This window comes from Dendroctonus ponderosae, unplaced genomic scaffold (genome assembly GCF_020466585.1).
Source record: "Dendroctonus ponderosae isolate FM_Combo_2020 unplaced genomic scaffold, Dpon_F_20191213v2 Dpon_F_20191213_9, whole genome shotgun sequence".
Taxonomy (NCBI): domain Eukaryota; kingdom Metazoa; phylum Arthropoda; class Insecta; order Coleoptera; family Curculionidae; genus Dendroctonus; species Dendroctonus ponderosae.
The window spans coordinates 7,610,898-7,635,000 of NW_026019116.1; the positions used below are offsets into that span (position 1 = coordinate 7,610,898).

Sequence of the window (24,103 nt, forward strand, 5' to 3'; positions counted from 1 at the left end):
TTGGATTATGGAATTTTAAACGTGTATTTGGGGCGTTGTTAGTTAGGAACTCGTAGATCGAGAGAAGAAACGCGTCGCTTCCCAACACAAAATATCAACTCCACCTTGTAAACTCTGCATGGATATTCAGCAGACCGGTGAGGTGCAATAATACAGGTAACAAAAGCCGAGAAACCCATTCACTCGATTCAAAACGGATATACCGAACGTTTCAGCCAGTCAGTCGCTTTTTGTTTGTGGTACGTAAGTTACTCTGCCTCGTGCTAGTCGAACAGTTTTCTCCACAAATTTGCTCATTATTTTGTTTCCTTTTAACTGGAAAAATTAGTTTTCACTTTAAGTGCATTCGGTGAGTCAAATTGCTGGTTTAGACCAAAAAGTTGACGCAAATCGCGCAAGGTGTTGTGATAACACAGTGAAAATGTGTGTGAAGACTGTGAGGTGGTCATTGTTTTGCTGATATCACATCAATGAGAATTTGGACAAATTCATCAGTCATTCTACGCAGGTAAAATTCATTTTGCCTCATTATGTCGTCCTTCCTGTTTGCTTTCAGGAAATGTCCTCCTTCCATCATTGCCGCAAGTGAATCAAGGTTGTTCTAAAGAAATGCCTGTTAAACCTTGTCATTCTTGGGCAAGAATTTTCCCATGAAATCAAATACAGTGCGAGTTTCAAACTTGGAATAACTTCAGTAAATTAAAAACATGTTTTTTTCGGACAATACGCTCGGACACGTCGATTTGTGTTCAAAATTGCGCTCTTTTTAGAAAATGTTGACCGTTTTTTTTTAATTTTCAACAAAAATTCAAGAAATCTGATTCAACTCCAATTTAGTCCATTAATTAGCTGCCCAAAGCCTAAAGAAAAGACGCAATAGGGTGTTTTCATTGTATCAAAAATTCCTACAAACTTAATCTATGGTAATATATATATGAAAGATTAAATAAGCTATTTTGTTAAATATCTAATAAACAAATTCAGCTAAAACTCAAATTATTCATGAATCTCTAAAACGCAATCCTATTGGTTGTGACGTCTCAGGTCATATAAATGGCGGATTGTTTACGTTCTGTGCATAGTGTTTAGTTGTGTGGTTGTATTTCATTAATTATTTTGTGGATTTAAATAATTTATAGTTTGTGTTAAACTAAAAAGTGGCTTCAGAAGAACAAACAATTTACCATGTGTACATATTTTTATGTTTGGAGCACTTATTGAGGTATTCTTGCATCCTGGCACAAAACACCACTTATTTTGTGATCCATACATGTCACTATTTTCCATTATGCAAGATAATAATAATCAATAAAATAATGATAATCACATTAACGTAAATAATAAGACAAAGCTGCGAAAACAACAAAATAAACACGAGACACTTTGTTGATATGACCTGCTACGTCACAATCGGGATAGGCAACCGACGATACGAATTCGGCGTTTTTGGCGGAAAACATCTGATTTGAATTAAAATGCGCTTTAAAATTATTATGGACTTTTTTTGCAAAAAAAATATATCAGTGTAATGTTTGTCATAACTACTTTCTATATATCAACAAAAAAAAAATTGAAAACACCCTATTTACCTGCACTTTTCGCTCTTGCAACTCCTCAATGTTATCCAATTTTGGTTAGCTAAAAGCTTTGGTTTTCAACTCACCCCATACGAAATAGTCCATAGGTGTTAAATCCGGAGATTTGGGAGGCCATTCAACAGAAACTCGTCCACCAATCTATCTGTCTGGAAATTTATCATCCATACACGTACGGCTTGGGCTTGCAAAATGAGGGTCTGCTGGAAATTATGATCGAAACATATTTTCACTACAGAAAATTGAGAATTCCTTGCAGAAAAATCCGTGTTGTTACTCAATCGGCCAAATATTGACGTCATTCTTAATCCTAGATCCATTCTTCCGCTGTTACCAACAGCATTGTTCTGGACTTTTAGATATAAAGTTAGTGCAAGTTTCAGTTAAAGTGAATAAACAACTTGGGTGTTCATTAATTTTTTGCTTAAAAACTTAACGTAAAACGTAAAGATACAAACTCACACAAAAACCAAAATATAGTTCTTCAGCAACTGACCTGAATGTCTCAACTAAGCCGTTGATAGCAAACAAATATAATCAATTCAACTACGACCTTAAAACCGGAAAATAAAAACTTTGTGACAAAGAAAGGTTCTCCGATAAAAAATGCTAAAATTGGTGAACAATTGGTCTTTCAATACTCACGCAAATCATCGTTAATCAATTTGTTGGAAACAAACCTATTGAAACTAAAGTAACTTAATGCGCATTCGGTAGCTACGACAAAAAAGTGTTATGTTYGTCATAAAATATTATTTTTCTYTTATTTTTCATCAGGATTACATCGAAACGAGATTCTCAAGTTTAAACAAGTCCTGATTATTGGTTCCAATGCTTAGCGGTACTGATAGGCTGTTAATTGGTCGTTGAAGTAGTTTAAAATAATGCTTAATAACAAACGTGAAAACCGCGTAGAAACTGAGAAAAGTTCTTCTAAATGGTTCTCGTACTCTCTAAGTGTGATCCGATGCAGGCAGGAAATTACATATTTTGAAGTTAATCCAACGATGCTTACGGTTTTTTGGAAAAACTAAGAAGATGGTTTTCTCTAACTTGTTCATAGATAGTAATACGGTTTTTATTTATCGCTTAAAGTTTGGCACGGTCCATATAAAAAGAGAAAGGCGAATAGTTGGGCGCTGAGTGTATGGATTATTTATATGTATGTTGGTATACAATAGGCTGATTGAACTAGAACTCGCTGTTTTGTATTTTCACTACGTATTTTTGGGAGAATAGAAAATTTAGTTCCTTTTGTAGATTTTTAGTGTCTTCTGTGCTTGAATCGGGAGAATATGCGCTGCTCAACCAACTTGAGTATAAATTGAGTTAAATTAATAAATTGAAAATATGTAATATATTGTCACAGTTCTAATGGTAAATGAATACTAAACGAATATTAAATGGGAATGTTATTACTAAGAATTCCAAAAATGCCGCTAATTGTCTACCGAGGATTCGGCCTTGGCTATCGCTTTCTACACACGAAATTACCAACTCGTGCACTGTTTACAGCTAAAATAAAACTATATGTTCTAATGGTTCCACGTGAATTACCACTTCCAGTCCATTTTTTTCGAAAAGTCTTGTTATTTTATTAGGGAAATAGTGATTAAATAGTTTTTAGGCCCCTTAATTGCAACATGTTTTACGTTATCCGTTATTCTGAGCATGCGCATTAGTAAAGAAATAACCGTTTACGTTATTAGAGGATAACGTGTTCCTTTATGTACGTACGAGTATCGGTAACGTTAAAAAGCAGAACGATGGTGTTGACATATTTGACATATTTTTAATATTATTAATAAAAAAAGCGGCTATAATAGAATAAGAAATCTTTGTAAATTTAATTAAGATTTTTTCATTAATTAGTCTACGCCATTATTGCGCAATTACGGATTTTATGTGAAAATTGTTTTGGCAAATTTGAACTTTGGCAACTACTAACATCGCACGGACTGGTTCTAACCTCTAACCCATAACATAACTATTTGATTTTAAATTTTTATTTAATATTTTCGGAACATGTTCCTCCTGAAGCCTAAAATTTATAAGGCGATCTCCGGGCTCAATATTTTCTAAATTAAAAATAGCTCTTCGGTTTGCAACAACAGATGGGTCAAAGATGTAGTGTAAATAATGTTAACATTCCCCTATTAAAATATATTTATTCTTTCACATGCAGGAAAACAGATTTCAGGTTTTCGAATTTTTTTGATTCTTTAACTTCTTCCAGCCCAATAAAAACACTTTTGGGGCGCTTTTATTTACGCTAATCGGTACGTCTGGGTAACACTGTGTTGAGTTGCGCTTTTGCGTTGTTGCCGTTCTCTGAACCAATAACTCATGGTCGGTGACGGAATTTTAACATCTAACAGAAAAAGCCATCAACATATTGCTTTTGCGCATACGATTGCTTGAAACTATTTGGTCCAAAACGGGAAACTTCGGAGTTTTTAGAGGAGTTTTTTTATTAACGGAAATTTTAGAGCGATGAGGATGACGAGTTTTCCAAATATTGACTATAAGCTTTTACTTTATCTGGGCGATTTTTGAGAAAACGTAAATTTTGTCGAAAAAAACACGATAATTTTGTTTCGATTTTGTCCCAAATTCAAAGGTGAAACGGGTATTCGAAAAAGATAAAGAAGACCAAACTGTAAAGACGACGATTTTTCTTGCAAAACCCATATTTTTACTTTTTTGTATAAAAGACACTCACTCACTTTGTCAGTATTTTACAGTAAAACGTTAGGAAAAATACCTTAAAATTGTCAGTATTTGTATGTGAATCTTTAGAAAATGAGCATTAAGAAAAAAGGGAACTTTGCTAACGCTGGAAAATCTGAAATTTTGAAGAAATGTTAATAATATTATTAATAAATGGCCCTTAAAACAAATCTAAAAACAAGTGAAAAAGTCATCAACATTTTCCCATCAACTTTGCGAAAGTTAGTGTTTGGGGATTTTTTAAATCGAGGAATCCAACTTTTCTACTACGAATTTTGTCCGCTAGTGTTTTTTTGGCCTAAACCATCCCCTTTCGGATAAGGCAAATATGCCAATTTTTGGCAAAAGATGCTTCCAGGTTTAAACCCTTTTTATTCTAAAGTAAAAGATGGCAGCAATTAGTAGCAAGCAATGAGCAAAAACTAGATCGTTTATTTACGTCTTCGTCTACAAAATGTTCAGTAACTTTTGACCTTAATTACCATCCGGAGTTTTGTTACTTTTTTAAATTCCAAAAAAATGATTTGGAACAGTCTGGTCACTGTGAATAATTTTAGCCTTCCTAAATTATCCAAGACGGTGGCAAATTATGTTCAGTTTATGCAGTCCACGTTATTTAAATCCCCCGGCTAAAAATAAATAGAGAGTGTTTTAGATAAAACGGCCCAAAGAAGAGATAAATACTTCCAAATAAAACATATATGTAGGTATATTTGTGGCATAAGTTTGAAACATTTGCTGAATACCACATCGGACAAATTCTCATTTGATGAAGTTTTCCGTTTATGAACGATTGTTTTGCATACATTTTGCGGTATTTCAATGGTACAGCGTTGAATTTTTCGGGTTTTAGTCCTTATCGGTTTAGTTACATAAAAACATCCCAAAGGAAAAAGTTCCGATGGCCGATGATTGTATGAATTTTGCAAACTGTGGCTGGCTTTGTAATGATTTTTCGCAATGAGTATTCGAAGAGTTTTAGTGTTCGCTTTTCCTTAAGCTTCTTTTTTCTCAAGCTTTTCCTTCCTGCTGTCTGTAACAAACGGTTATTTTTTAGAGTCAAATCAAGACCGTCGTTTTATTTATACTACATATACAAGAACTACTTTGACTAGTAGAAGAAGACTACTTGAAATTTGTCATTTATGAAATATTGAGAAAAATGTTATTGCTATTCTTGAAATAATTTTGCTTCCACAAACCGAGTTTCATGTTTTCACTAATATTTAATACCGGTTTGGGTCGTTCCGCGCTTAGCCAACAGTAAAACAATTACCAATTTTATTGTCTCATATATTGACAATGTTGTGCACAGTACCATTCTTTCGGAGTATAATTAGCACCAAACCGGAAATTCCAATTCTATTATTCTGGGTTTCGGGGAAAATTAGATGATGAGGGTGATTCATAACTAGAGGCTAACAAAAAGCATTTTTTAAACACCGAAACAATATTTTTGGATAGCTTAAAGCTTAAACCAATAACCTTTTTTGGGCATCGATACAATGACCCGATTTGCAACAGAATGTCAGGATCATGAAAATTCACCCATTTTTCGAAAATATCCGTGTTGAAGCCAATATTGTCAATTCTCACAACAAAATCATCCACTCGTTTTTGTGATGATCGCTTCCGAATCTAATCTTCGCCCGAATAAGAAACGCAATTTACAATATTTTACACACTCATACTTTTCCAGTCCAGTTTTCCATAGTCCGAAAACATGTTATTGCCCTTTGCCAAGTCCATTTAGCTAATTAGCAAAAGTGCCAAGACGACGACGACGACAACAAGTAAATTAGCAAAAGCATAATTATTTTAATAAAAATAATAAACAATGCACGTAATTAACTAAAATTGTTTTCAATGTAAAGATTGTTCCGAAAAACGCATATAACTATTGAAGATAATTAATAAAACGTGCGTCGGTTGACATACAATAACCCCCCTTGAATATTCAGTTTACTTGTTATTATGCACCTAATATTTTAAATAAAAGTGAACATTATCAATTTCGGAACAAGCACGTACGCGAGCCGTTTCAAGCCGTCGGCTTTGACCTGAAAAATCCGCATTTCATAAAATAACTTTTGCGATTGTTGTGCTAACAACCAGTTTAGCTTTATTTATTATTCAAGCTCGTCCACTGTTACGATAGATTGTTTCATTATTTGCTTTAGTGAGATAATTAATTGTATGTAATGTAAACTGTGCCCGTTCGAGGAATTTACAGCTGTTGCATGTGAATGTTGTTTGAAAATGATCCGTTTTAGGTCTGAACGGAACAATGAATGGCACAAATCCGAGCCCCAACAATAAAGCGGATGAAGTCAGACCCCACAGTTATCCTAGTGAAAAAACCAAAGAAACTAATGGAAAGTGCTTATATGGGAACAATAATGGATCAGTTCAAATCAGGTAAAAAAATTAAATTAAATATATTTCTAAGCGGTTTTCAGTTGCACATCAAGATTGATCGTTTGCTCTATTCTGGCTACTATCCATTGAAAGTGGTAAGAAATTATTCAGTTCCACTCCTTAAAGCCAATGTATCGACTGTGCACCGTAGAGGGCAACAACTTTTACTTATTTTTCAACAAATTTTATTGATAATCATCATCATAAAGGATCATTCCTACGAGCTGGCGCCCTATCCTCCATTTTCGACTCGTTAATCCTCACTAAGATCAGTACACTTTTACAAACTACCGCAGTTGCCATAAAGGCCGCAATGATTCTATAATGATAAAACGCGATTCACACGACACAAAGGATCATCGGCCGATTTTATCCACTCTCCGAAGCAAACTGAACAACAGAAAAAATACACCGAAGTACAGAATATACATGATTATTTATTTAATCATTTGCATGTTCGTCCTTATTATTATACTAGGACCTTTTATATTTGCCTGAATTTAATATGAAAATTAATAACCGAATTAATTTGGTTTCTCTGAAAATATTGACTAATCAAAAGAGTCGCGAAGGAATCATTTTGGACTCCGTCCATCTCATTTCCTGTATGGCTGTCACGACTTTTCTCAGTTCTTCTAATTGTTTTATCGCTCTTGAGTCGGTTTTAAAGACCCCTGTATTAACCATCGAAGCAAAACTCACCCTGTATATCAGTAAAAATTCAAATGACTCATGGCTTATAGGCCGGAAAATTTTGCAACCAATACGATCAAATTTTTGATATTTCATACCTTTAACATATAACAATTTTTTATATGCAGATTAGACGAGCAGCCGCTTAGTCACACACAAACAATAAGCCTAATGACTACCGTGCCGCAAAACATCGCCTGCCGAAGCTTAGGAGACAAACACACTCCTACTAGAAACAGTCTGAGGCACAGCCGTATGATTGTTATGAATAGGAATGGAAGAAGTATGTTCTGAAAAAACGTTTTTATTATTTAACCACTAGTGAATATTTGCCAGTCACGGGCAAGAGTCGCAGGATACCCTCTAGGTGATAGTTCTTGATTACTTTTTGATAAATAATTCGTTCTTATTGCGAAATAGGAGCACTATTTATCAATCTGCAATAAAAGACGTGAGGAAAGTCTTTTTTAAAGACAAACACTTTTGAGGCGAAATACCCAAAAAGAAGTTTGTAAAAAAATGAATCCGCCTCAACAATATAGAACTTATCCACAATAAGCTACTAGACGCACCAGTTTGATTATCGCTGATATTTTCAGTACCCAAAAAATACCTACCATTTGTGATAAAGCACTACAAACTAGTCAAGACCATGAAGGTCCTAACGATAGTTATAGGAATCGTTATGTGTATGATATCGGCCTGGTTGGCTTTATGGAGTCCTACACTAAATGCAATCGACTTCCCTTATTGGAGTGCTGCGCCTGTTTTCTGCTCCGGCGTGGTTGGCTGTTTCTTTCTCGGATTCTGTCCCAGACCGTACCCTGGCCGGACACTCGCTTGCCACTACCACGTCACAAAGGTAAAAATAGCGAATAAAACTACTGATTCATTCAGCCAACTTCATTTTCAGCTTATCAGTATCTCCACTACCAGTATATCAATTGTAGCATCAGCCGTAGTCTTGACGTGCTGCATCACCCATCTGGTGTACCTTCAGAGCGCTTCCTGCAGTCCACACGATAAGCTTAACACGACTTGCGTGTGTTCACTCGTCAACACAACCAGCATAGTTTTCAACCAAAGTTACCACTACGAGGACTTTACCTGCGAAGAGGTGGACTGTTTCCTCAAAGGCGTCATTGCCACTTCTTTGGTCTTAAACATCTTAGCCATCGTTTTAGAGGCGATGTACTTGTGCGTGCATTGGATCACCAGTAGAAAGTATGTATATAGTAAAGTGCCTTTGACCGAAACGGCTCAGGTGCAGGAAAGATGACCAAAATTGATTTAAACTAGACTTAACTGTTTGTAAGTGTGACCAAAGCTGTAATGAGCGGCTATTCAACATGGCAGTGTGGACGGTTTATTTTATGAAAACGCCATGTATATGACCTCCTGATTGCCCAACTTTTTCCTAATTTAACTGACTTCCTATCTTTTACGGTTTCGGAGATCCACATGCAATGCATCCTCATTTTGGACGCCCTGTATATACGTTCTATATGGTTGGGAAGGACTCGTTTTGAAAACTGTTTTGTTGGGTTTCACTGCGAAAGTTTCTGGACAATGCTGAAAAAAAAAGAAAATGTGTTTAATAGAGTTAATTTTTTTATATCTGCCCAAAGCCATGTTATTGAAAATCAGCTAAACAAAAACAGAAAAATATAAAGAATCCATAAAACTTCAGTTGCGTTTCGAAAAACCAAACTCAGTTCAAACTAAAGGATTTATAGATTAGAAATAATTCTTCCATCCTCCATTTTTGACCCATTAATCGTCAAAAAGCTCACACTACACTTGATATCACACAATGAAAATCTACTTAGATAATAATATATAGTCATTTTAGCCAAAATAAAGATTGTTATATCATGTCAATAATGGTTAGCAATTAATCAATTAAGATATATATAAGATTGTAAAATTAAGTTATTGTCTAGCAAAATGTGTGTAACTTGTATGAATCACATGCAATTAACATATAAGAACTCGTCAGTTATCTACAGATATGTTTTTAAGATTGGGCTAGTGTTGTCAAAAGCGTTATTAACTAAAATGAAAAAGTATTTACTGAAAATATAGACATTACACACACCCATGCTCGAAGTAATTAATATTTAACCTGTTTAAACAAAAGTTTACCTTAGGAAATCGTATAAGGACGATTGGGAATTCAATTTTGTTGCCCCCTTTGCCTGAAAGTCAATTTAAATATTACACAAGTATATAGTAGTTTATCAGAACTCGGAGACGAATTAGGTCCATCGCTGTAGTGAACAGGAGTATCTGTAAATGTTAGAAGTATAAGCACCAGACCAGTATTAGCGTTTTAATCGTATTTTTTATATAGTGTGATGAAACTAAAATAAAATACTTAGTAAAAACTGGTGGTTTATATCTAATAACACTATCAATTATAAATACATGTCCTTCTCTCAACTAAGCAATATACAAATATACAACAATATTGCAAAAAAACTGGTAAAACTCTGTCAAAAAATGTATATATGTAATGGGCAGCTATCACATTCCTGCTCAAAAAAAAGCCTGAAGCCGCATGGTTTCTGTGTGTTGCAATATTTAATACAAATGGTAAAACTATCGTAATAAAAATGAGCACATTTTCTATATTTACAACATACCTGCATAGTGTTTTAAGTTGCCAACCTGCAGTTTGTGCAGCTTTTGTAAAACTTACTATTAGAACAATATTAAAACTACAAGTTTCCATAATATACATAACAATTGTAAAAGCAAAGTTTAAAAATACATATTTTCAGTTTTTTAATCAGCTGGCATAATAATAGTGGCAAGAATACGTTAAGATGTTGAAGTTACAATACAAAATTGATAGAAGCCCTAGAATTTGTTTTCAATGTATGAACCCCTGCCATTTTATGCAAGCGTATTCTGGATTGATTCATAGAATCAATTTCCTCATATTAAGTGAGCAATATCTCGCAAATCTCGAGACTCCATTTGGCGAGAACGAGAAAGACAACACATTTTTAAAATGCAACAATTAACAACCACAACTGCAGTCCCCATAATTAGTAAACCTTTACAGCTTGCTCTAAATGGATACTAATTTTGGAGGCGGAGTAAGATTATTAGGATGCTTTGCTTTGAGTATGGCGCTGATCCAGTTCGCTCTCATCGCAGCATCGTTCCAGACCAGAACGTTTCCGAAAAACGGACTGCCTTTAGTTCGATTAGGGGGGCAGTCGTTTTCCAGAAAAGTCATCGTCCATCTGGATTGCGGACTTCTTTTGCACTCATGGCCTAAATAGCAAATCAGCTTTTCGACTTGCCATGAATGAATGTTGATCTCACTCTGCAATTGCATTTAAATGTATTATGATGGTTTATCAAACTAAGCAATATAACACATGTACAGAAACATTAACACAAGCACACAAAATTATTTCGTTTATTTTATGGCTTTTTTTCTAATAATCGAAAATAGTTGGCCCAATGAGCCGATTTCGTTTCCGATAATTTGATTAAAATCGAATTTTAACCATATTATTATACTATTAATGAATATGCTTAATTAATTCGACAGTTATTAACTGAAAATGCTTTCAAATTACGAAAAAGAGATTGAAATTCTAAATCACAAGAAAGTAATAAAAATGATTGCATTTCGTAATGGAAAACTGAACTAAACGATAACGTCGTGAATGAAAACGGTACTTACAGTTTTATCTTTGAAGGCAGACAAAGTTCCTTGGGTGAACTGGAACATTAACGTCTTGAAAAGTTTCGATTTGCTGTCAGCAAACCTCAATTCTCCGGAAATTGGCAACGGTTTTTCTATGATGTACTCCCAGTATTTTGATAAGTTCACGCACGTTAAATAATTGTCCTTTCGGTCTGCAGCGTCCCAGTAACCCCATTTCAGAACTACATCAAGCACCTAAATAATTGCCAATTTAATAAAAATATTACAAAAGTCCCTAGACGCTTGCAATCAGATAATGAAGGCCAATTTGCGCATTTACACGCACATAATGGTGTCAAAATATTATCTAAATAACTTGAGTAAATTGCTGGCTTTCCATCTGTGTAGAAAGTACATTGATGTGCTTTCCCAATGGACCATATTCCAAAAGCATTTAGTTTCCGATATACACTCTTAAAATGTTCATAAACAAAATAAAATTTATCAATATTTTGAAAACCACAATACTTAAGGAAGTTTAACATGATTTAGCAGTTCACGAAAATTTGTTTTGTGATATGAAATTTGGAAAAAACTAGATATAAGCACACTTATAAGAAAGCAACTTTGTTTACGTTAAATATCCAAACCGGTTCGATCGCGAAGTGAAATTTGCTACAAAATCGCGAATAAGAAAAAAACTGAAACCGAACAGCATAGCAATGAGTCAGCCGAAGGGCGAGCATGCGGACGATTAAATCATTATGTAAGTTTTGTAGTTCGGTGCGTTTTTAATGTGATAAACCCTTAATATTTAGTTCAGTCTATTATGGGAAACGGACGAAATCGGTCGTCGGCCCTTTGTTCATAAACGGGATAAATGTACCAATTTGGTGCCATTTAGGCACATGCGATAGATCATCCTGAATCTTTGGCTCAGTTTCTGATATACTAAAGCATGTTTTGCGTCTGCATGCTGCAGGATTAAGTTTTCACCTCGGAGTGGATTTAAGTGCATTCATCACACCATTGTGTGTTTAAGTGCCGTGTGGACTTAAATGGGCAGAAAATGGAATATGCAGAAATGGGGTATGCCAGCTTGCAAAAAGTTTCATTTTCCGAAAAGCAACTGCAGTTTCATGCATTCTTTACATTTTTACATTTATTCTTAATGGTTTGGGACAGAGTTCCTGCAGAATTAAAGATATTTTCTTCCTTTTTTCCAGGTGGCACGATGCAGCTTTCGGTAAGTTTGACTTTACTTTGCCCCTGGTTGCCATATTTAGACCGTTTTTAGTCTCATATAGGCTTGTTTTTATGATATTGTTGCATGTAATATTTATTGCACGAAGAACGACATGGTACCTTCTGCATTCTGGATAGGATTTTTTCATTTTTTCAAGTTTATTTCTACAAAGTTAGTTTAAATTCAGATATGAAATGAAATCGCACAAAATAAATATAAACTTCGTGTCGTTTTGCTGTGAATTACATCTGTTAGTGTCGCATAAGGAAATTTGTGATATTATTGAGGTTTTTTTCAGTCAATTACACCCCAAATTAAACGGTCTTGTATTATCAATAAGCAATGCTTTTTTGAAACTTTAGTTGGAATCAAGCGGTATAGATATCTTAGATAAACCAATTGGCTTTCGCGTGGTAAAAAAACCAATTTTATTTATCCAAGTCCATCAAAAAGCAAGATTAAAAATAGATTACCTTTTCAGTGTGATGGATAGGTCTGAACAGACGCTCGCTCAGAATAACTTCTTCCAAAATGATCTCGTGAACGGGAGTATTGATTTTTTCCCCCAATTCCACGCACACTTCATAGGCGGTTCGATTTGGGCCAATCTGTGGCAAAACGTTGAAAATAATTCAAATAATCAATTAAGGTCGATGTTACTTACGGCAATGTTGTGAGCCTTCCCTTCTTTATTAAACAGATAGATCCAAACTCGAAGATCTCCTGACGTCTTTGGGTTCACGACTCCTTGAGGGCTTTGAAGGCACTTTTGCAATACCTGAAATCAGTACATAATATTATCTCCAAATGATTAAGAATACTTTGAGAAATGTATAATTAAAATCGATTATTAATTGTGATTTGGATACATTTTGAGTTTTCGTATTGATGAAAATATGCTTTACATTTCGGTTCAATTACAAACTGTGGCGATGAATCTAGAAATTGATGGTTTGGGAATGGAATTCGAATTAGTTAGTTAACAACAGAAAAAAATGAAAAATGAACAGACGTAGATTTGGAATGCCAGATTATTATTTTCCGAGAGTTTGAACGCCAATTAAACAATAATATAGCTATTGTCAAGCGTCTCTGCATAGTATCGATTAAAATCGAATAGGGAGTACCTTTAACATCAATTGCTCCTTCTCCAATTCACTGGGATCTTCAGGAAACACAGACCGATAATGCCGTATTAATTGGCATACGACCTCTGCATCCTGAACATGATGTGCTCCGCTGGTAGCGGCCGGCCGATCTTTGTCCTGTGAAATGAAAAGATATTTTGACAAAAATTGTAAAAACAAGAAAAACGTGTTACTTATTACCAAAAGACTATGAACCATTGGGCTCTTTTGGCCCCTATTTGCCTATTATTAACATAAACTAGATAACATACTTACTTCGTAATGCATCAGTGTCGGGCCCCAAATCGAAGCCAGATTCTCCACTGTCATCAGATTTTTTGCACTTTGGTTGCTTATGAAGTGCAAATGTCCTAATAGCTTCTTTGCGGTTTTGTACGAAACGGGTGGAAGTTGATCAAGTGCTGCTTTGAACATGCGGATCTTTTCGTCTTTCACATTATGTTCTAAGCAGAGAAAAGATACAATAAATCAGGAGGTTTCAATAACATAAATAAAAAATGCTGCTGTATCTCGTACCTCAGTCAATCCTGAATGACAACTATAAGCAGCAAAAGTATTTTAAAAAGTACTGTTATCATGTGTATTTTTTATACTTACTAGCCACTTCATATAAATATTGCCGGTGATCACAGCCGAAAAGAGGTTCGGGCAACTCTCTGAAGAAACGTTTCAGAGCAGTAGCCACTTCGTACTCCGAATGGTCGCTTTTAGTGAGCTGCACGGCAAATGCATCCTTCCGGAATTTAGCCAACAGCTCCGAAATCGCAGAACTGGTGCCCGCTTTCCGGTAAATTCCCTCTGAGATACTGCCTGCAATCGAACGAGAAACTGTTCAATCGAATTCGACCCGTTAAGAGGCGTTAAACCTTACCGTATGCGAAAATAAAATTAATACACTTTTCCACAATAACTGGAATGTCGTTTTTGGTCAGTTGCTGTTGATCTATATTGGCTCCATTATTATGCGCTTCCAGCTTAACGATATGACACCACACCTAGAATAAAATAAAACTAAATCGTATTTGCTGATCAAGAATTAAAGACTTAGAATGATGCTTAGGCATTTTCTTTGAAAGTGGAATTGGATTTTGAGATGGATCTGTCCGCGACGTGACTAACCATAATAATACTCGTCATAATAAGAACTTTACTACAGTGCTCCAATTCAATTAAATTCGTTAGGCAACAAAGGATGAATTATATGGGAATAGTTTACATTACCACATACCTTGGTCTCTCGGGCCGTCCACATTCTCAAGTGTAAGGTCACATCTGGACAATCCACTAACATATTCGGTCCCTTGTCACTCGTTTTGGGATTATTGTCGGAATCCTGGTAGCCTAAAATGTTGTTGAAAGCTTAAGAGATTTAATTCGATCGCTGAAAACTCACTATGGAGAACAATACATCTGGCCTTTCTTAAATCGACTGTCTTTACCGAGTGCCGATCAACAGCAAAATGCAGTTCACGCTCAGATAACATAATCCAAGCGCCAGCCCATTTGCCACTAACACCTAGAAACAAAATGTACCGAATTGTTGAGCTTGCATTTGGTAGTGAAACTGGACTTACCTTGTCGAACATAAGCCCACCCCATTCGTTTATAGTTCGTCGTAAGTCGAGATTTAAATCTCTGCGTTAGCATTTCAGCCAAACATTGCAACCAAATCCTTCTCTCGCTTATACTGCGAGATCCGTATACGTGCCCGCCTCTACTTTTGCCTGTGATATTGAGTTCGAAACAATGCAAGTCATCATTATCATATCTACAAACGGAAAACTTGTACGTGATTTTCTACGTCAGAACGTAGCTTCAACACAAACCTATATTTATATTTTGCATCTTGAAGAAGTTGGATACTGAGGATATTGGCGGCCGGAAAATGCTCCTTAAGATGTAAACAAGTATTGTCCGCATAGCAAAACAAATCTGCGTTCTCCAATACGCACCACCTGCCACTGTATTCACCGAAAATCTCTTCGACTGGACCACCCTGAACCTACAAATAGATTATTGCTATGGTTAGAATTAATAGTATTTTCTAAACGTTTCACATACCTTATACAACATCCCTCTTTTATTGACAAAATGTTTGCCCCCTAATACTGGACGCTCCACAAGATTGTCAGATGTTTTGCTCTTAAAAACATCAGGGGCCTTCACCAGCACATGCTTTTTTACTTGATTTAGCCAACTTTTCTTGCGCTCTATAGTGGGAGGCCTAAACAATAAGTTTACATTCATTTTCAATAGTTTTTTGGTTTTATGGCGACATAAATACTTAAACAAACTACAAATACGCCGTAACGCTGATCTCTTTGTCGACAAGTCATTTAAAGTACTTTTTTACTAATTCAACTCGAAAATTATGAATGCAAACTACTCTGTTCGGTTCGTACAGAGTAGCAACTTTGCTAGTACGTTTTTGGGTTTCACTAATGTTTTAATGCATTACCAGATTTCGGAAAATAAACGATACGAAACACAACTATTTTCACTAAACAGTGAATACGAAAAATACAAAATAAAACGTGCCTACATGTTTGTGGCCTAAGATTGCTCACCTGGAGGGAGCTAAGTGCGTATCCGTATACCAGTTACTTCTCGACTTAGTCTCATGTTGGTATTTGCTCGACGTCTTCTCCGTTTCCAACGAGTCTGACACAGATTTTTCCGTTTCCTTTGATTCCTCTTCGGGTAAGGAGTCGAACCTCATAGGGGGTGTGGGTGGGTTTAAAAATTCGCCGCTATCGGACTCATTGCTTACACTCCAGTCCCCTTCGTCAACTGTGTAGGATTCTGAAATGTCACCGTACAAGTCCTCTTGGAGCAATTCTTGCAGCAGGTTCATTTCGGAAAATTGTGTGCCACTCGATTCTATGGACCAAAAAATGCATCTTTAGTGTCTAGTGAGCGGCAGTTTTCAATTAAAACTGGCATTTTTTACTACATTTTTACACCATACCACTTTTGCTCAGTATTTGTTAGTTACACATATTTCTGCGAGTGTTTTTCACTATAGTCTAAAAAATACTGAAACGTTCTTCAGCGAATAAAATTCAACATACAAAGTATTGTGCGTTTATACTATAAATTACCGGCAAATAAAAAACATTCGCAGCAGGTTCGACCTCGGCAACTAAATAACTATTTCAAACTTCGCGACTATACGTACATACCATGATTCAAAGGATCGAACTGCATAAGGACGCTGTTTGATGCCCTAATTTTGTCCTCTTTCTCCTGAGTCTGTCTTCTGGGCACTACATGATTTTCATACATTGAGTTCGAGTGACTCTCGGCAGAGACATTCGACAGAGTCCTTTGATAATCTGAGGGTTTTGCATTGTTAATTTTATCAGGAACCAATAATGTTTCGATTCTTGTTGAATTGTTGGATTCCACAATTATATCTAATTGCGACGGTTCATTTGAGCTTGAAATGTTTCCGTAAATCGCCTCCTAAAGTAAAACCGTACAATATGATGCTTTGCAGACGTGGCAGTTTACATACTTGTATCATAGAGTTTGCCACGCTGTCGTAAAAGGCCCAAGATGCTGATCGTGTAAGATCTACATTTTCGGCAAGTTTCATTTCGGTGTTGTCAATGCAAATATCTGATTCGCTGTTGTAACGATAGGCAGGAAAAACTCTTTCGTATTCTTCCCCTTTCGTTGGCGGCGCGATCCCTAAATACAAATCCAAAATACTAGACTGAAAAACTATGAAAACATCGGATACGTACCTGACTTGCTCGAATTACTACTGGAAGCAATCGGTGAACAATTGGAAGGTGCATCATACAAACTTTCATCGGGTAAAGGTGGCGGAGGATGAATGGGAGGCGGTAAATTTAACGACTCGTTCGAAGATCCAGCTTCGACTTCATTGTCGACGTTACTGTAAATGCTGTTAGCACTTCTTAGAGGCGAGTCAAATCTGGAATTGTAAATATGTGCGTTAAAAACAAATTATTAGAGGAAATTATAGTTTCCAAGGTGGTTATCCAAGAAAAACCCTTTTCATTCAAACCCTAATCCACCTTTTCAAAGAGCTGTAGAAACTGCCCGTTTGAATTAATTTTATAATTTAACATACCAAATTATCTGAAAAAACGGTGATAGTTAAAATTTGGACCCCTGCTAAAAAATCATCCGGCATCTGAAACTGCTGAGTTTCTCGAGCTGTTTAGGCTGTTGTGGATTAGCACTACTTTTTGGCGTTTCGCAAGCACAAGCGGCGTGCATCTTCAGAGGTAGCTTGCTTGAGAGCTCACCCTGTACAGAGCACGCTTTCGAGCAAACCACCTCATAAAATAAGATCCTCTCGTGCTAGCGAAACTTCAGGAAGAAATTCTAATCCACAACGCCCTAAAAGATCGAAAACTCGCCAGTTTCATCGACTGACCGCGAAAGCCTTGATACATCCGCTTTCTGTAATTGTGCCCTGACTTCCATCAAGAAATGCTTCCTGCTCTAATAAAAGCAATTAACAAGTTTCGAACGGAAGTCGCTCCATGTCTTAGTTCTCTAGTCAAATATTTATCTCACCTAATTCCTTTATATCTAATTCCAAATCAAATTCATTCCTGGGTTTCAGTCATTTATTGTCTATCAATCAAAATACGTTTCCGTAAATTTTTTGCCGAGCAAGAAAATGCATGCCAAGGCTTAAAGCAGCAACAACGCTACACATAAAAACTGATGATGGTGGAAAAATACGCCGAAACGTATTTTGATTGATAGACAATAAATGGCTGAAACCCAGGAATGAATTTGATTTGTTTGAATTGAAACACTGTCAGGAAAGTATATACAATTTAAATCTAATAAAAGTACAAAATGAACATCGCTTCAGAATTTACGATTTGCAAATTATGCTTATAAAATGCTTACTGGTCATACCAAGAACTGAATTTCGTGATATTTATAGTGTAAGTTTTCGTTAGACGACTCGATGACGAACCATTTTCAAAATAACACTTCGATGTTAACTAAAAATGTAAACGTATTGTAAAAGTACTGAAATCTTGTTTTGCAAAGCTTATTTGGTTTTAACAAGCATTTTATCCAAGAAAACCAGGTGTTCTAGTTATCAGCCCGATATAAAAATAGATTGTAAATTTTATCCCGATTTTATAGTTGTGCGATATCTCACAATGGTAATCAATAACGGATTACGCATATTCTTGGCAACTTATAACAGGTCGTCGCATGTAAAAAACCACCTCAACTCATCCCAGTCTCTACCTGTACCCTCTCCCTATTCACCTCGACAAGACTATTTACCTGATATTATTGAACATCTCAATTGTTCCTCCATAATCCTGATTATTCTCAGCTTCTTGACTGTCTTTTTTTTGGTCCTGAGACGTGGAACTAAAGCGGCGCGTGAGCCGCCTCATGCTTTGTCTGGTACCTTCAATGACGGCTTTTTTGCGGTCGTGCACCATTTGTCCCAAATCCCCTGCAAATTTAACCAGCCTTCAATCATTTATTACTATGAGAAGCTGAGAATCAAAAAAATTGCAGAAAAGATGCAAAGAACTGACATCTACTTTGTTCGAAGTCGTTTTCCAAGCCTGAGGTTCGTACTTGTTTCTATCAAACTCAACACACTCTTAATCGTGGCACACAACAGGGTTAGAGATGAAATCAAAAAGCAAATAGGAAAATAGAATAATTTTGTGGATAGACAAGCATTTTTCAAACAATTGCTTGATGTGGGGCGCTTTCTAGGTGAGATCCTGAGAAAAGGAATATATAAAATCGAAAATGAGAAAAGGAATATACGGGAACAACCGGCAGAATGGCACATATTCAAGTGTTTATTAATTTATTTGAGTTAAATTATGCCCTTTTTGATCGCCACATTTTCAGGTTGTTTTATATTGCTGAATTGTAATAATGATCTAAAAAACATCTTAGAGTCTTGCGAATTCAGCTTTGAAATTCTATTCTAAACATGTACAAAAAACTACAAAATGTATACACTCAATACTGAACTACAAGTATAACAATTTAATTTAAAAATTTTTGCTTTACATAGGTAACTTATTTAATCATAAGGAAGAATAATATCATACAGAAGAAGGCAAACCTGGTTTCTTGCGACTTCCAACTAGGTTGTCACTAATTATAACATTTTCGCATCTTTCAGTTGAAACAATTTCAGAAAATTTTTCATTTTGGCTCACCTGGTAAGATAAAAATGAGGAACTAGTCAAATAAACACAATTGCAAAATATTAGCGACGCATGCAAGTAGTCCATTAGACAAGACGCGCATTAGCTGAGCAGACTTTTTAAGTTGATTCGAATAAATATTGTGTAGTATTTTCAAACTTCGTGTTTCTTATTCCAGCTACTTATTGCAGGATTACAGTAGCTGTCTTAGAATATGTACATTTATGATTTAAAGATGAGATGGATACTGTGTCTGTTTGAAACTGATCCTGGCTAGCTCAGTTAGGTTTTATCGAGTTTGCCCCCATCAATGACCCCGAAATCGTACACGGCGTGCACTTAATAAAAACAAAGCCAACATTCACACCAATCATTTTATGCAATAAGTGTTTAATTTGCCGGATGCCAACCAAGGAGTCATTTAATACCAGTTATAGGTCAGAGATCTTTAATTGAAACTTTTAAATGTTTTTCCTGACTAATCCAACACTCATGCCTCATGCGGTTTGTTTCGTTGGGAACTCATTTCAATCTTCGAGCTATCAATGCGAAGATTTACACTAGGCCGATTAATTTACTAATGATTATTAGTCATTTGTTGATCATCATACTGTGCCCATTCAATACGACATGAAAATTCAGTCCGCAATGACTTTGCGTTTCAATTCATTGCTAAAGTAACGAGTTTCTAGTTTGATTATATAAAGGGACTCGAACAGTTTAATAAACTGCAATTCGGCGTGAAATTTATGACCACAGTAGTTGATCATTTTAACTGAAAAATCCATTAACTGCAGACTTTGCGACCGACAATTTATCGTAATCGGTTTTGCTTTTTCAGTTCGAAAGTAAGTAGGACAAATTTCGACAAATTTTGGAACTGGATAAATTCTGATTGCTGAGAATGTTATTTAGTGCAATTCATTTTTGGTTAGTGCGTGTTTCGCATACAATGATTGCTTCAGATAAAGTTTCTACAGGGTGTCAAATTAAACAATGCAAACTTGCTGAACGTTTCACTTGCTCTTAGTTGGACATCAAAACGTTTTTCTTTTCTATTTCAACAGCATAAGCATTAAGATAAATCTCGTATCGCAAAAAACATTTTTGAATTTGTCTACCATCTCGTTTCTCGTCTCAAAAAATCAACTTGCTGGTCTTGCAGTGATCATTTTTGTTCTCTTGAACTGATTTTCAACATCTAAGGCCCATATTGAAGCTAAAACTTCGCAGTCAAATTGAGAAAAACATTCCATAGAGCTGCTTGCATGAATGAACGCAATATTTTAAAGTAAGTTAGTTGAAAATCTTCCAGAATCACAGATTTTGGGGTCAAATCTGATTTAGGTATTTTTTAGGAAACCCTGTATATCAATATTTCGTCTTAAATTCTCCATGAAATTTAAGATGCAACACGAAGTGAAAATCGGACCAAGAACAGAAAAGTTAACGCTGCAAGACTGAAAAGTGTATTTTTTTAAACCGCCCTGTAGATAGAAGACATGGCCGAAAAATATAAAACTGTTTCAAGCTATTTGGTTTATCTTTAAACTTTTAGTCTTTAGATCCTAAAAACTGTATTTTTGTCCATTTGGGAGAATGTAGAACATTCCGCAATTTTGCATTTTTTTGTCACCCTGTAGAAAAGTTACCTGAGATGCTTAATTTTTACCACTACATGGACTAACCGAACACAGATGGTGCGAGATAACGCTTCAAACAGAAACCAAATTGCACGAAGCATAAGAATTTATCCAGTTTTAAAGCTACGTTTTAGTTAAAAGTTTATTGTATATACTTTCCTGACTATGTTTCAATTCCAAATCAAATTTATTCTTGGGTTTCAGTCATTTATTGTTTCTATTTATCAATCAAAATACGTTTCGGTGTATTTTTCCACCATCATCAGTTTTTATGTGTAGAGTTGTTGCTGATTTTTTGTATGCCAAAAAATGCATGCAAAGCTTAAAGCAACACATAGTAGTTAAAAATGCCAATTTATGACAATTCGGGAGTTCAAAGGTCCAAACGCCCACTGGCGGCTAAATTAAAACTACACTTTTTTGACACTTATTTTGACTAGATGTCATTGTGGTTTTGTTTCGTTTAGTTCTACTCAGCCCGACTCAGCTTTTGCAAGGCTTTCAACAACTAGAAACATACATATTGTGTAAAGTGTGTCCATGTTGTTTTATGCTATCGACTGACAAACAAAGGTGAAAATATGGGATGTCAGGAAAGTATTACCAATGTATTAGCGATTTTGCAGCTAACAATATTTACGTTTCGAAGCGCCCCATCGGCAGTGGGCCTCTTTTTTTCGTTTTCTTTTAAGAAATCTATGTAATAAGCACAAGATGTAAATGTTTCCACATTGGTTGAGGACCACCCTGTATATCCATAGAGCAAGCTCAGATTTAAATCATCTGCAAGTGCGTGTGCCACTATTATAACAGTGTTAGATAATCCATTTGATTACAAAGAAGAACATGAATAAATTTGGGTGCTCACCTGCGATTTGCTTAGAAGCACTGGAAACTCTCTTAGAAAATGTGTTGAACTGGTCACTTCTTTCCGTATCCATTTTATCCGAGTTGGGTAGACAAAGGTTTTCTGCAGCTGTTTGAACTCTACTGTTGCCTACAACTGCTTCCTCCGCAATGGCATCTGATTTTTCAGAATCAGATTTGATCTCCGGCTCAGGATTAGCCTTAATTCGACTGCGGGGAGTTGGTACGGGTCTCTTACCCTCTCTGGGTGCTGGTACTGGTCTATCCATAGCCAAGTGCAAGCTTTTATAACTTCCGTATGTATGGGAGCTGTGACTAATGCTGATGTATATTAATTATGTTGCAACAAAACAACTGACGAGAGTAAAACGCGACTTATCAACTGAAGACTGTTTAAACAACTGAAAATTCGGGTCTAAATACTGATAAAATTTTCACAAACGAGGGGATAAATAAGACGATCCGCGATACGTTCATGTTAATTCAGTAAKAATAGATAAATGAATCTAATCACAATATGACGCATCAGCAAACAGCAACAATCACTATTTGTTATCATTCCACAGTTTGTGGAAAACCATAAACTYCATATGTAGGCGGCAATGTATGCAACTGTTTCTCATAGAGACCAACTTTTCCCAATTTGCTGCTGCCGGGACGACAACAAAAAGCGAATAAMTATCATAACTTCCGATCAATCTGTCTTTAGATAATCATAATCACAATCTTATTAATCACAAAATGACAATATTGAGTCATGGCGAATGGCAAGAATAAGTAAACATTAATCGCGACGTTGCCTGACTTCTTTCTTTGAATTTCCAATGGCAACCAAACAGTAAAGGCCTGTTCACACGGTACAACAACGTCATTGTCTGAACTAGGGCTCGGAATCAAACTCGAATAATTCGAGTATTCGAATATTCGAAAAGCGAATAATTATGTGTAGTCATAATTCGAATACTCGAATATTCGAATATCCGAATATTCGAATACTCGAATACACCAACATTATCAAACTCACAAGGTGCACGTTGTATACTTTTATAAAATAAATTATTCATATTCTACAAGCATTTAAACAAATACCCATATCACAAGCAAATGAAAATAATCATATTTACTCTCTTGCAAATAAATGTAAAATTACGTCTCTGTGTTCTGGTGAATACTCGAATACTCGAATACTCGAATATTCGAATACTCGAATATTCGAATACTAAACCGTCAACCCGAACGGCGTACAATTTATTTCTGAAACAAGCTCTCAATAGTCTATCCGATGGTGTGAAAATGTTGCCATGAAAAAAATCAAGATGACATCGAAACTGTCAAAATTGACATCTGCCAAGCTTTCCAAGCTCGCATCTAAATTCCTTGACACATTATATTGGTGTTATGAAAAATCATTTGGGTGAGACACTTAATAAAATGTCCCATACATGTAGGTAAATGTTAAAAATCTTAGCGCACTATTCCTAGTCTAATATATGTGATCTGACAACCTGACAACACTGGTGATTGTAATAAGAGCTTATCCCATATTAATGTCCTATAAGTTTAGGAGCATAATCTCACATACAAGGAAAGAAGATTATTTAATTGTCTGTGAAATTTCTCAAACACCCAAGGAATACATAAGTACATAAGAACTTAAATATACTCCGTACGTATAACTATGGTCGTACGTCCTCAATCGTCTGTCGAGCATTGTTGCCGTACCCGCCAAAAATTATATACATATATTTAAATACTCCAAGCAGTATTAAATTATCTCAGTGCTGTCTCACTTGTGTTATTATTACATTAAAAAGCATGGTAGAAGTTTCAGATCTGAAATAATAGACATTTTCGGCACATTTCAAGCATTTTTTGAGCGTTCACGATCTTTAGCCGACGATTTCTTCC

The 24,103-nt window shown here is 35.7% G+C and overlaps 2 protein-coding genes and 1 long non-coding RNA gene across 7 annotated transcripts; 1 reads left to right on the plus strand and 2 right to left on the minus strand.

The window, feature by feature from the left end:
• Positions 1-9,817, plus strand: LOC109539396. Of its 3 annotated transcripts, none has more exons than XM_048669659.1 (5): positions 1-156; positions 6,599-6,743; positions 7,565-7,719; positions 8,036-8,298; positions 8,350-9,817. In XM_048669659.1, exons 2-5 carry the CDS (start codon positions 6,613-6,615, stop codon positions 8,713-8,715), a joined length of 915 nt encoding a protein of 304 aa, XP_048525616.1. In that variant the 5' UTR covers positions 1-156; positions 6,599-6,612; the 3' UTR covers positions 8,716-9,817. The 3 variants fall into 3 exon arrangements, with proteins under 3 accessions (XP_048525616.1, XP_019762674.2, XP_019762675.2); XM_019907115.2 differs by lacking the exon at positions 1-156 and adding an exon at positions 169-508; XM_019907116.2 differs by lacking the exon at positions 1-156 and adding an exon at positions 6,421-6,519.
• On the minus strand, positions 4,738-6,375 carry LOC125505593. The gene is made up of 2 exons (XR_007282258.1): positions 5,132-6,375; positions 4,738-4,954 (listed from the first exon to the last, which is right to left on the minus strand). It is a non-coding gene; the product is annotated as an uncharacterized LOC125505593 (long non-coding RNA).
• LOC109539383 (arf-GAP with Rho-GAP domain, ANK repeat and PH domain-containing protein 1) lies at positions 8,325-22,969 on the minus strand. 3 transcript variants are annotated; one of them, XM_048669657.1, is made up of 19 exons: positions 22,197-22,969; positions 18,790-18,967; positions 17,247-17,440; positions 17,015-17,190; positions 16,680-16,962; positions 16,065-16,377; positions 15,559-15,721; positions 15,324-15,499; positions 15,072-15,265; positions 14,891-15,013; positions 14,726-14,838; positions 14,369-14,492; positions 14,095-14,307; positions 13,753-13,940; positions 13,477-13,614; positions 13,014-13,127; positions 12,823-12,957; positions 11,140-11,358; positions 8,325-9,008 (listed from the first exon to the last, which is right to left on the minus strand). In XM_048669657.1, the coding sequence occupies exons 1-19, from the start codon at positions 22,462-22,464 to the stop codon at positions 8,871-8,873; spliced, it is 3,450 nt and encodes a 1,149-aa protein (XP_048525614.1). In that variant the 5' UTR covers positions 22,465-22,969; the 3' UTR covers positions 8,325-8,870. The 3 variants fall into 3 exon arrangements, with proteins under 3 accessions (XP_048525614.1, XP_019762654.2, XP_019762655.2); XM_019907095.2 differs by lacking the exon at positions 8,325-9,008 and adding an exon at positions 9,818-10,773; XM_019907096.2 differs by lacking the exons at positions 8,325-9,008; positions 22,197-22,969 and adding exons at positions 9,818-10,773; positions 19,698-19,944.
• Between the last annotated feature and the right edge of the window lie 1,134 nt (positions 22,970-24,103).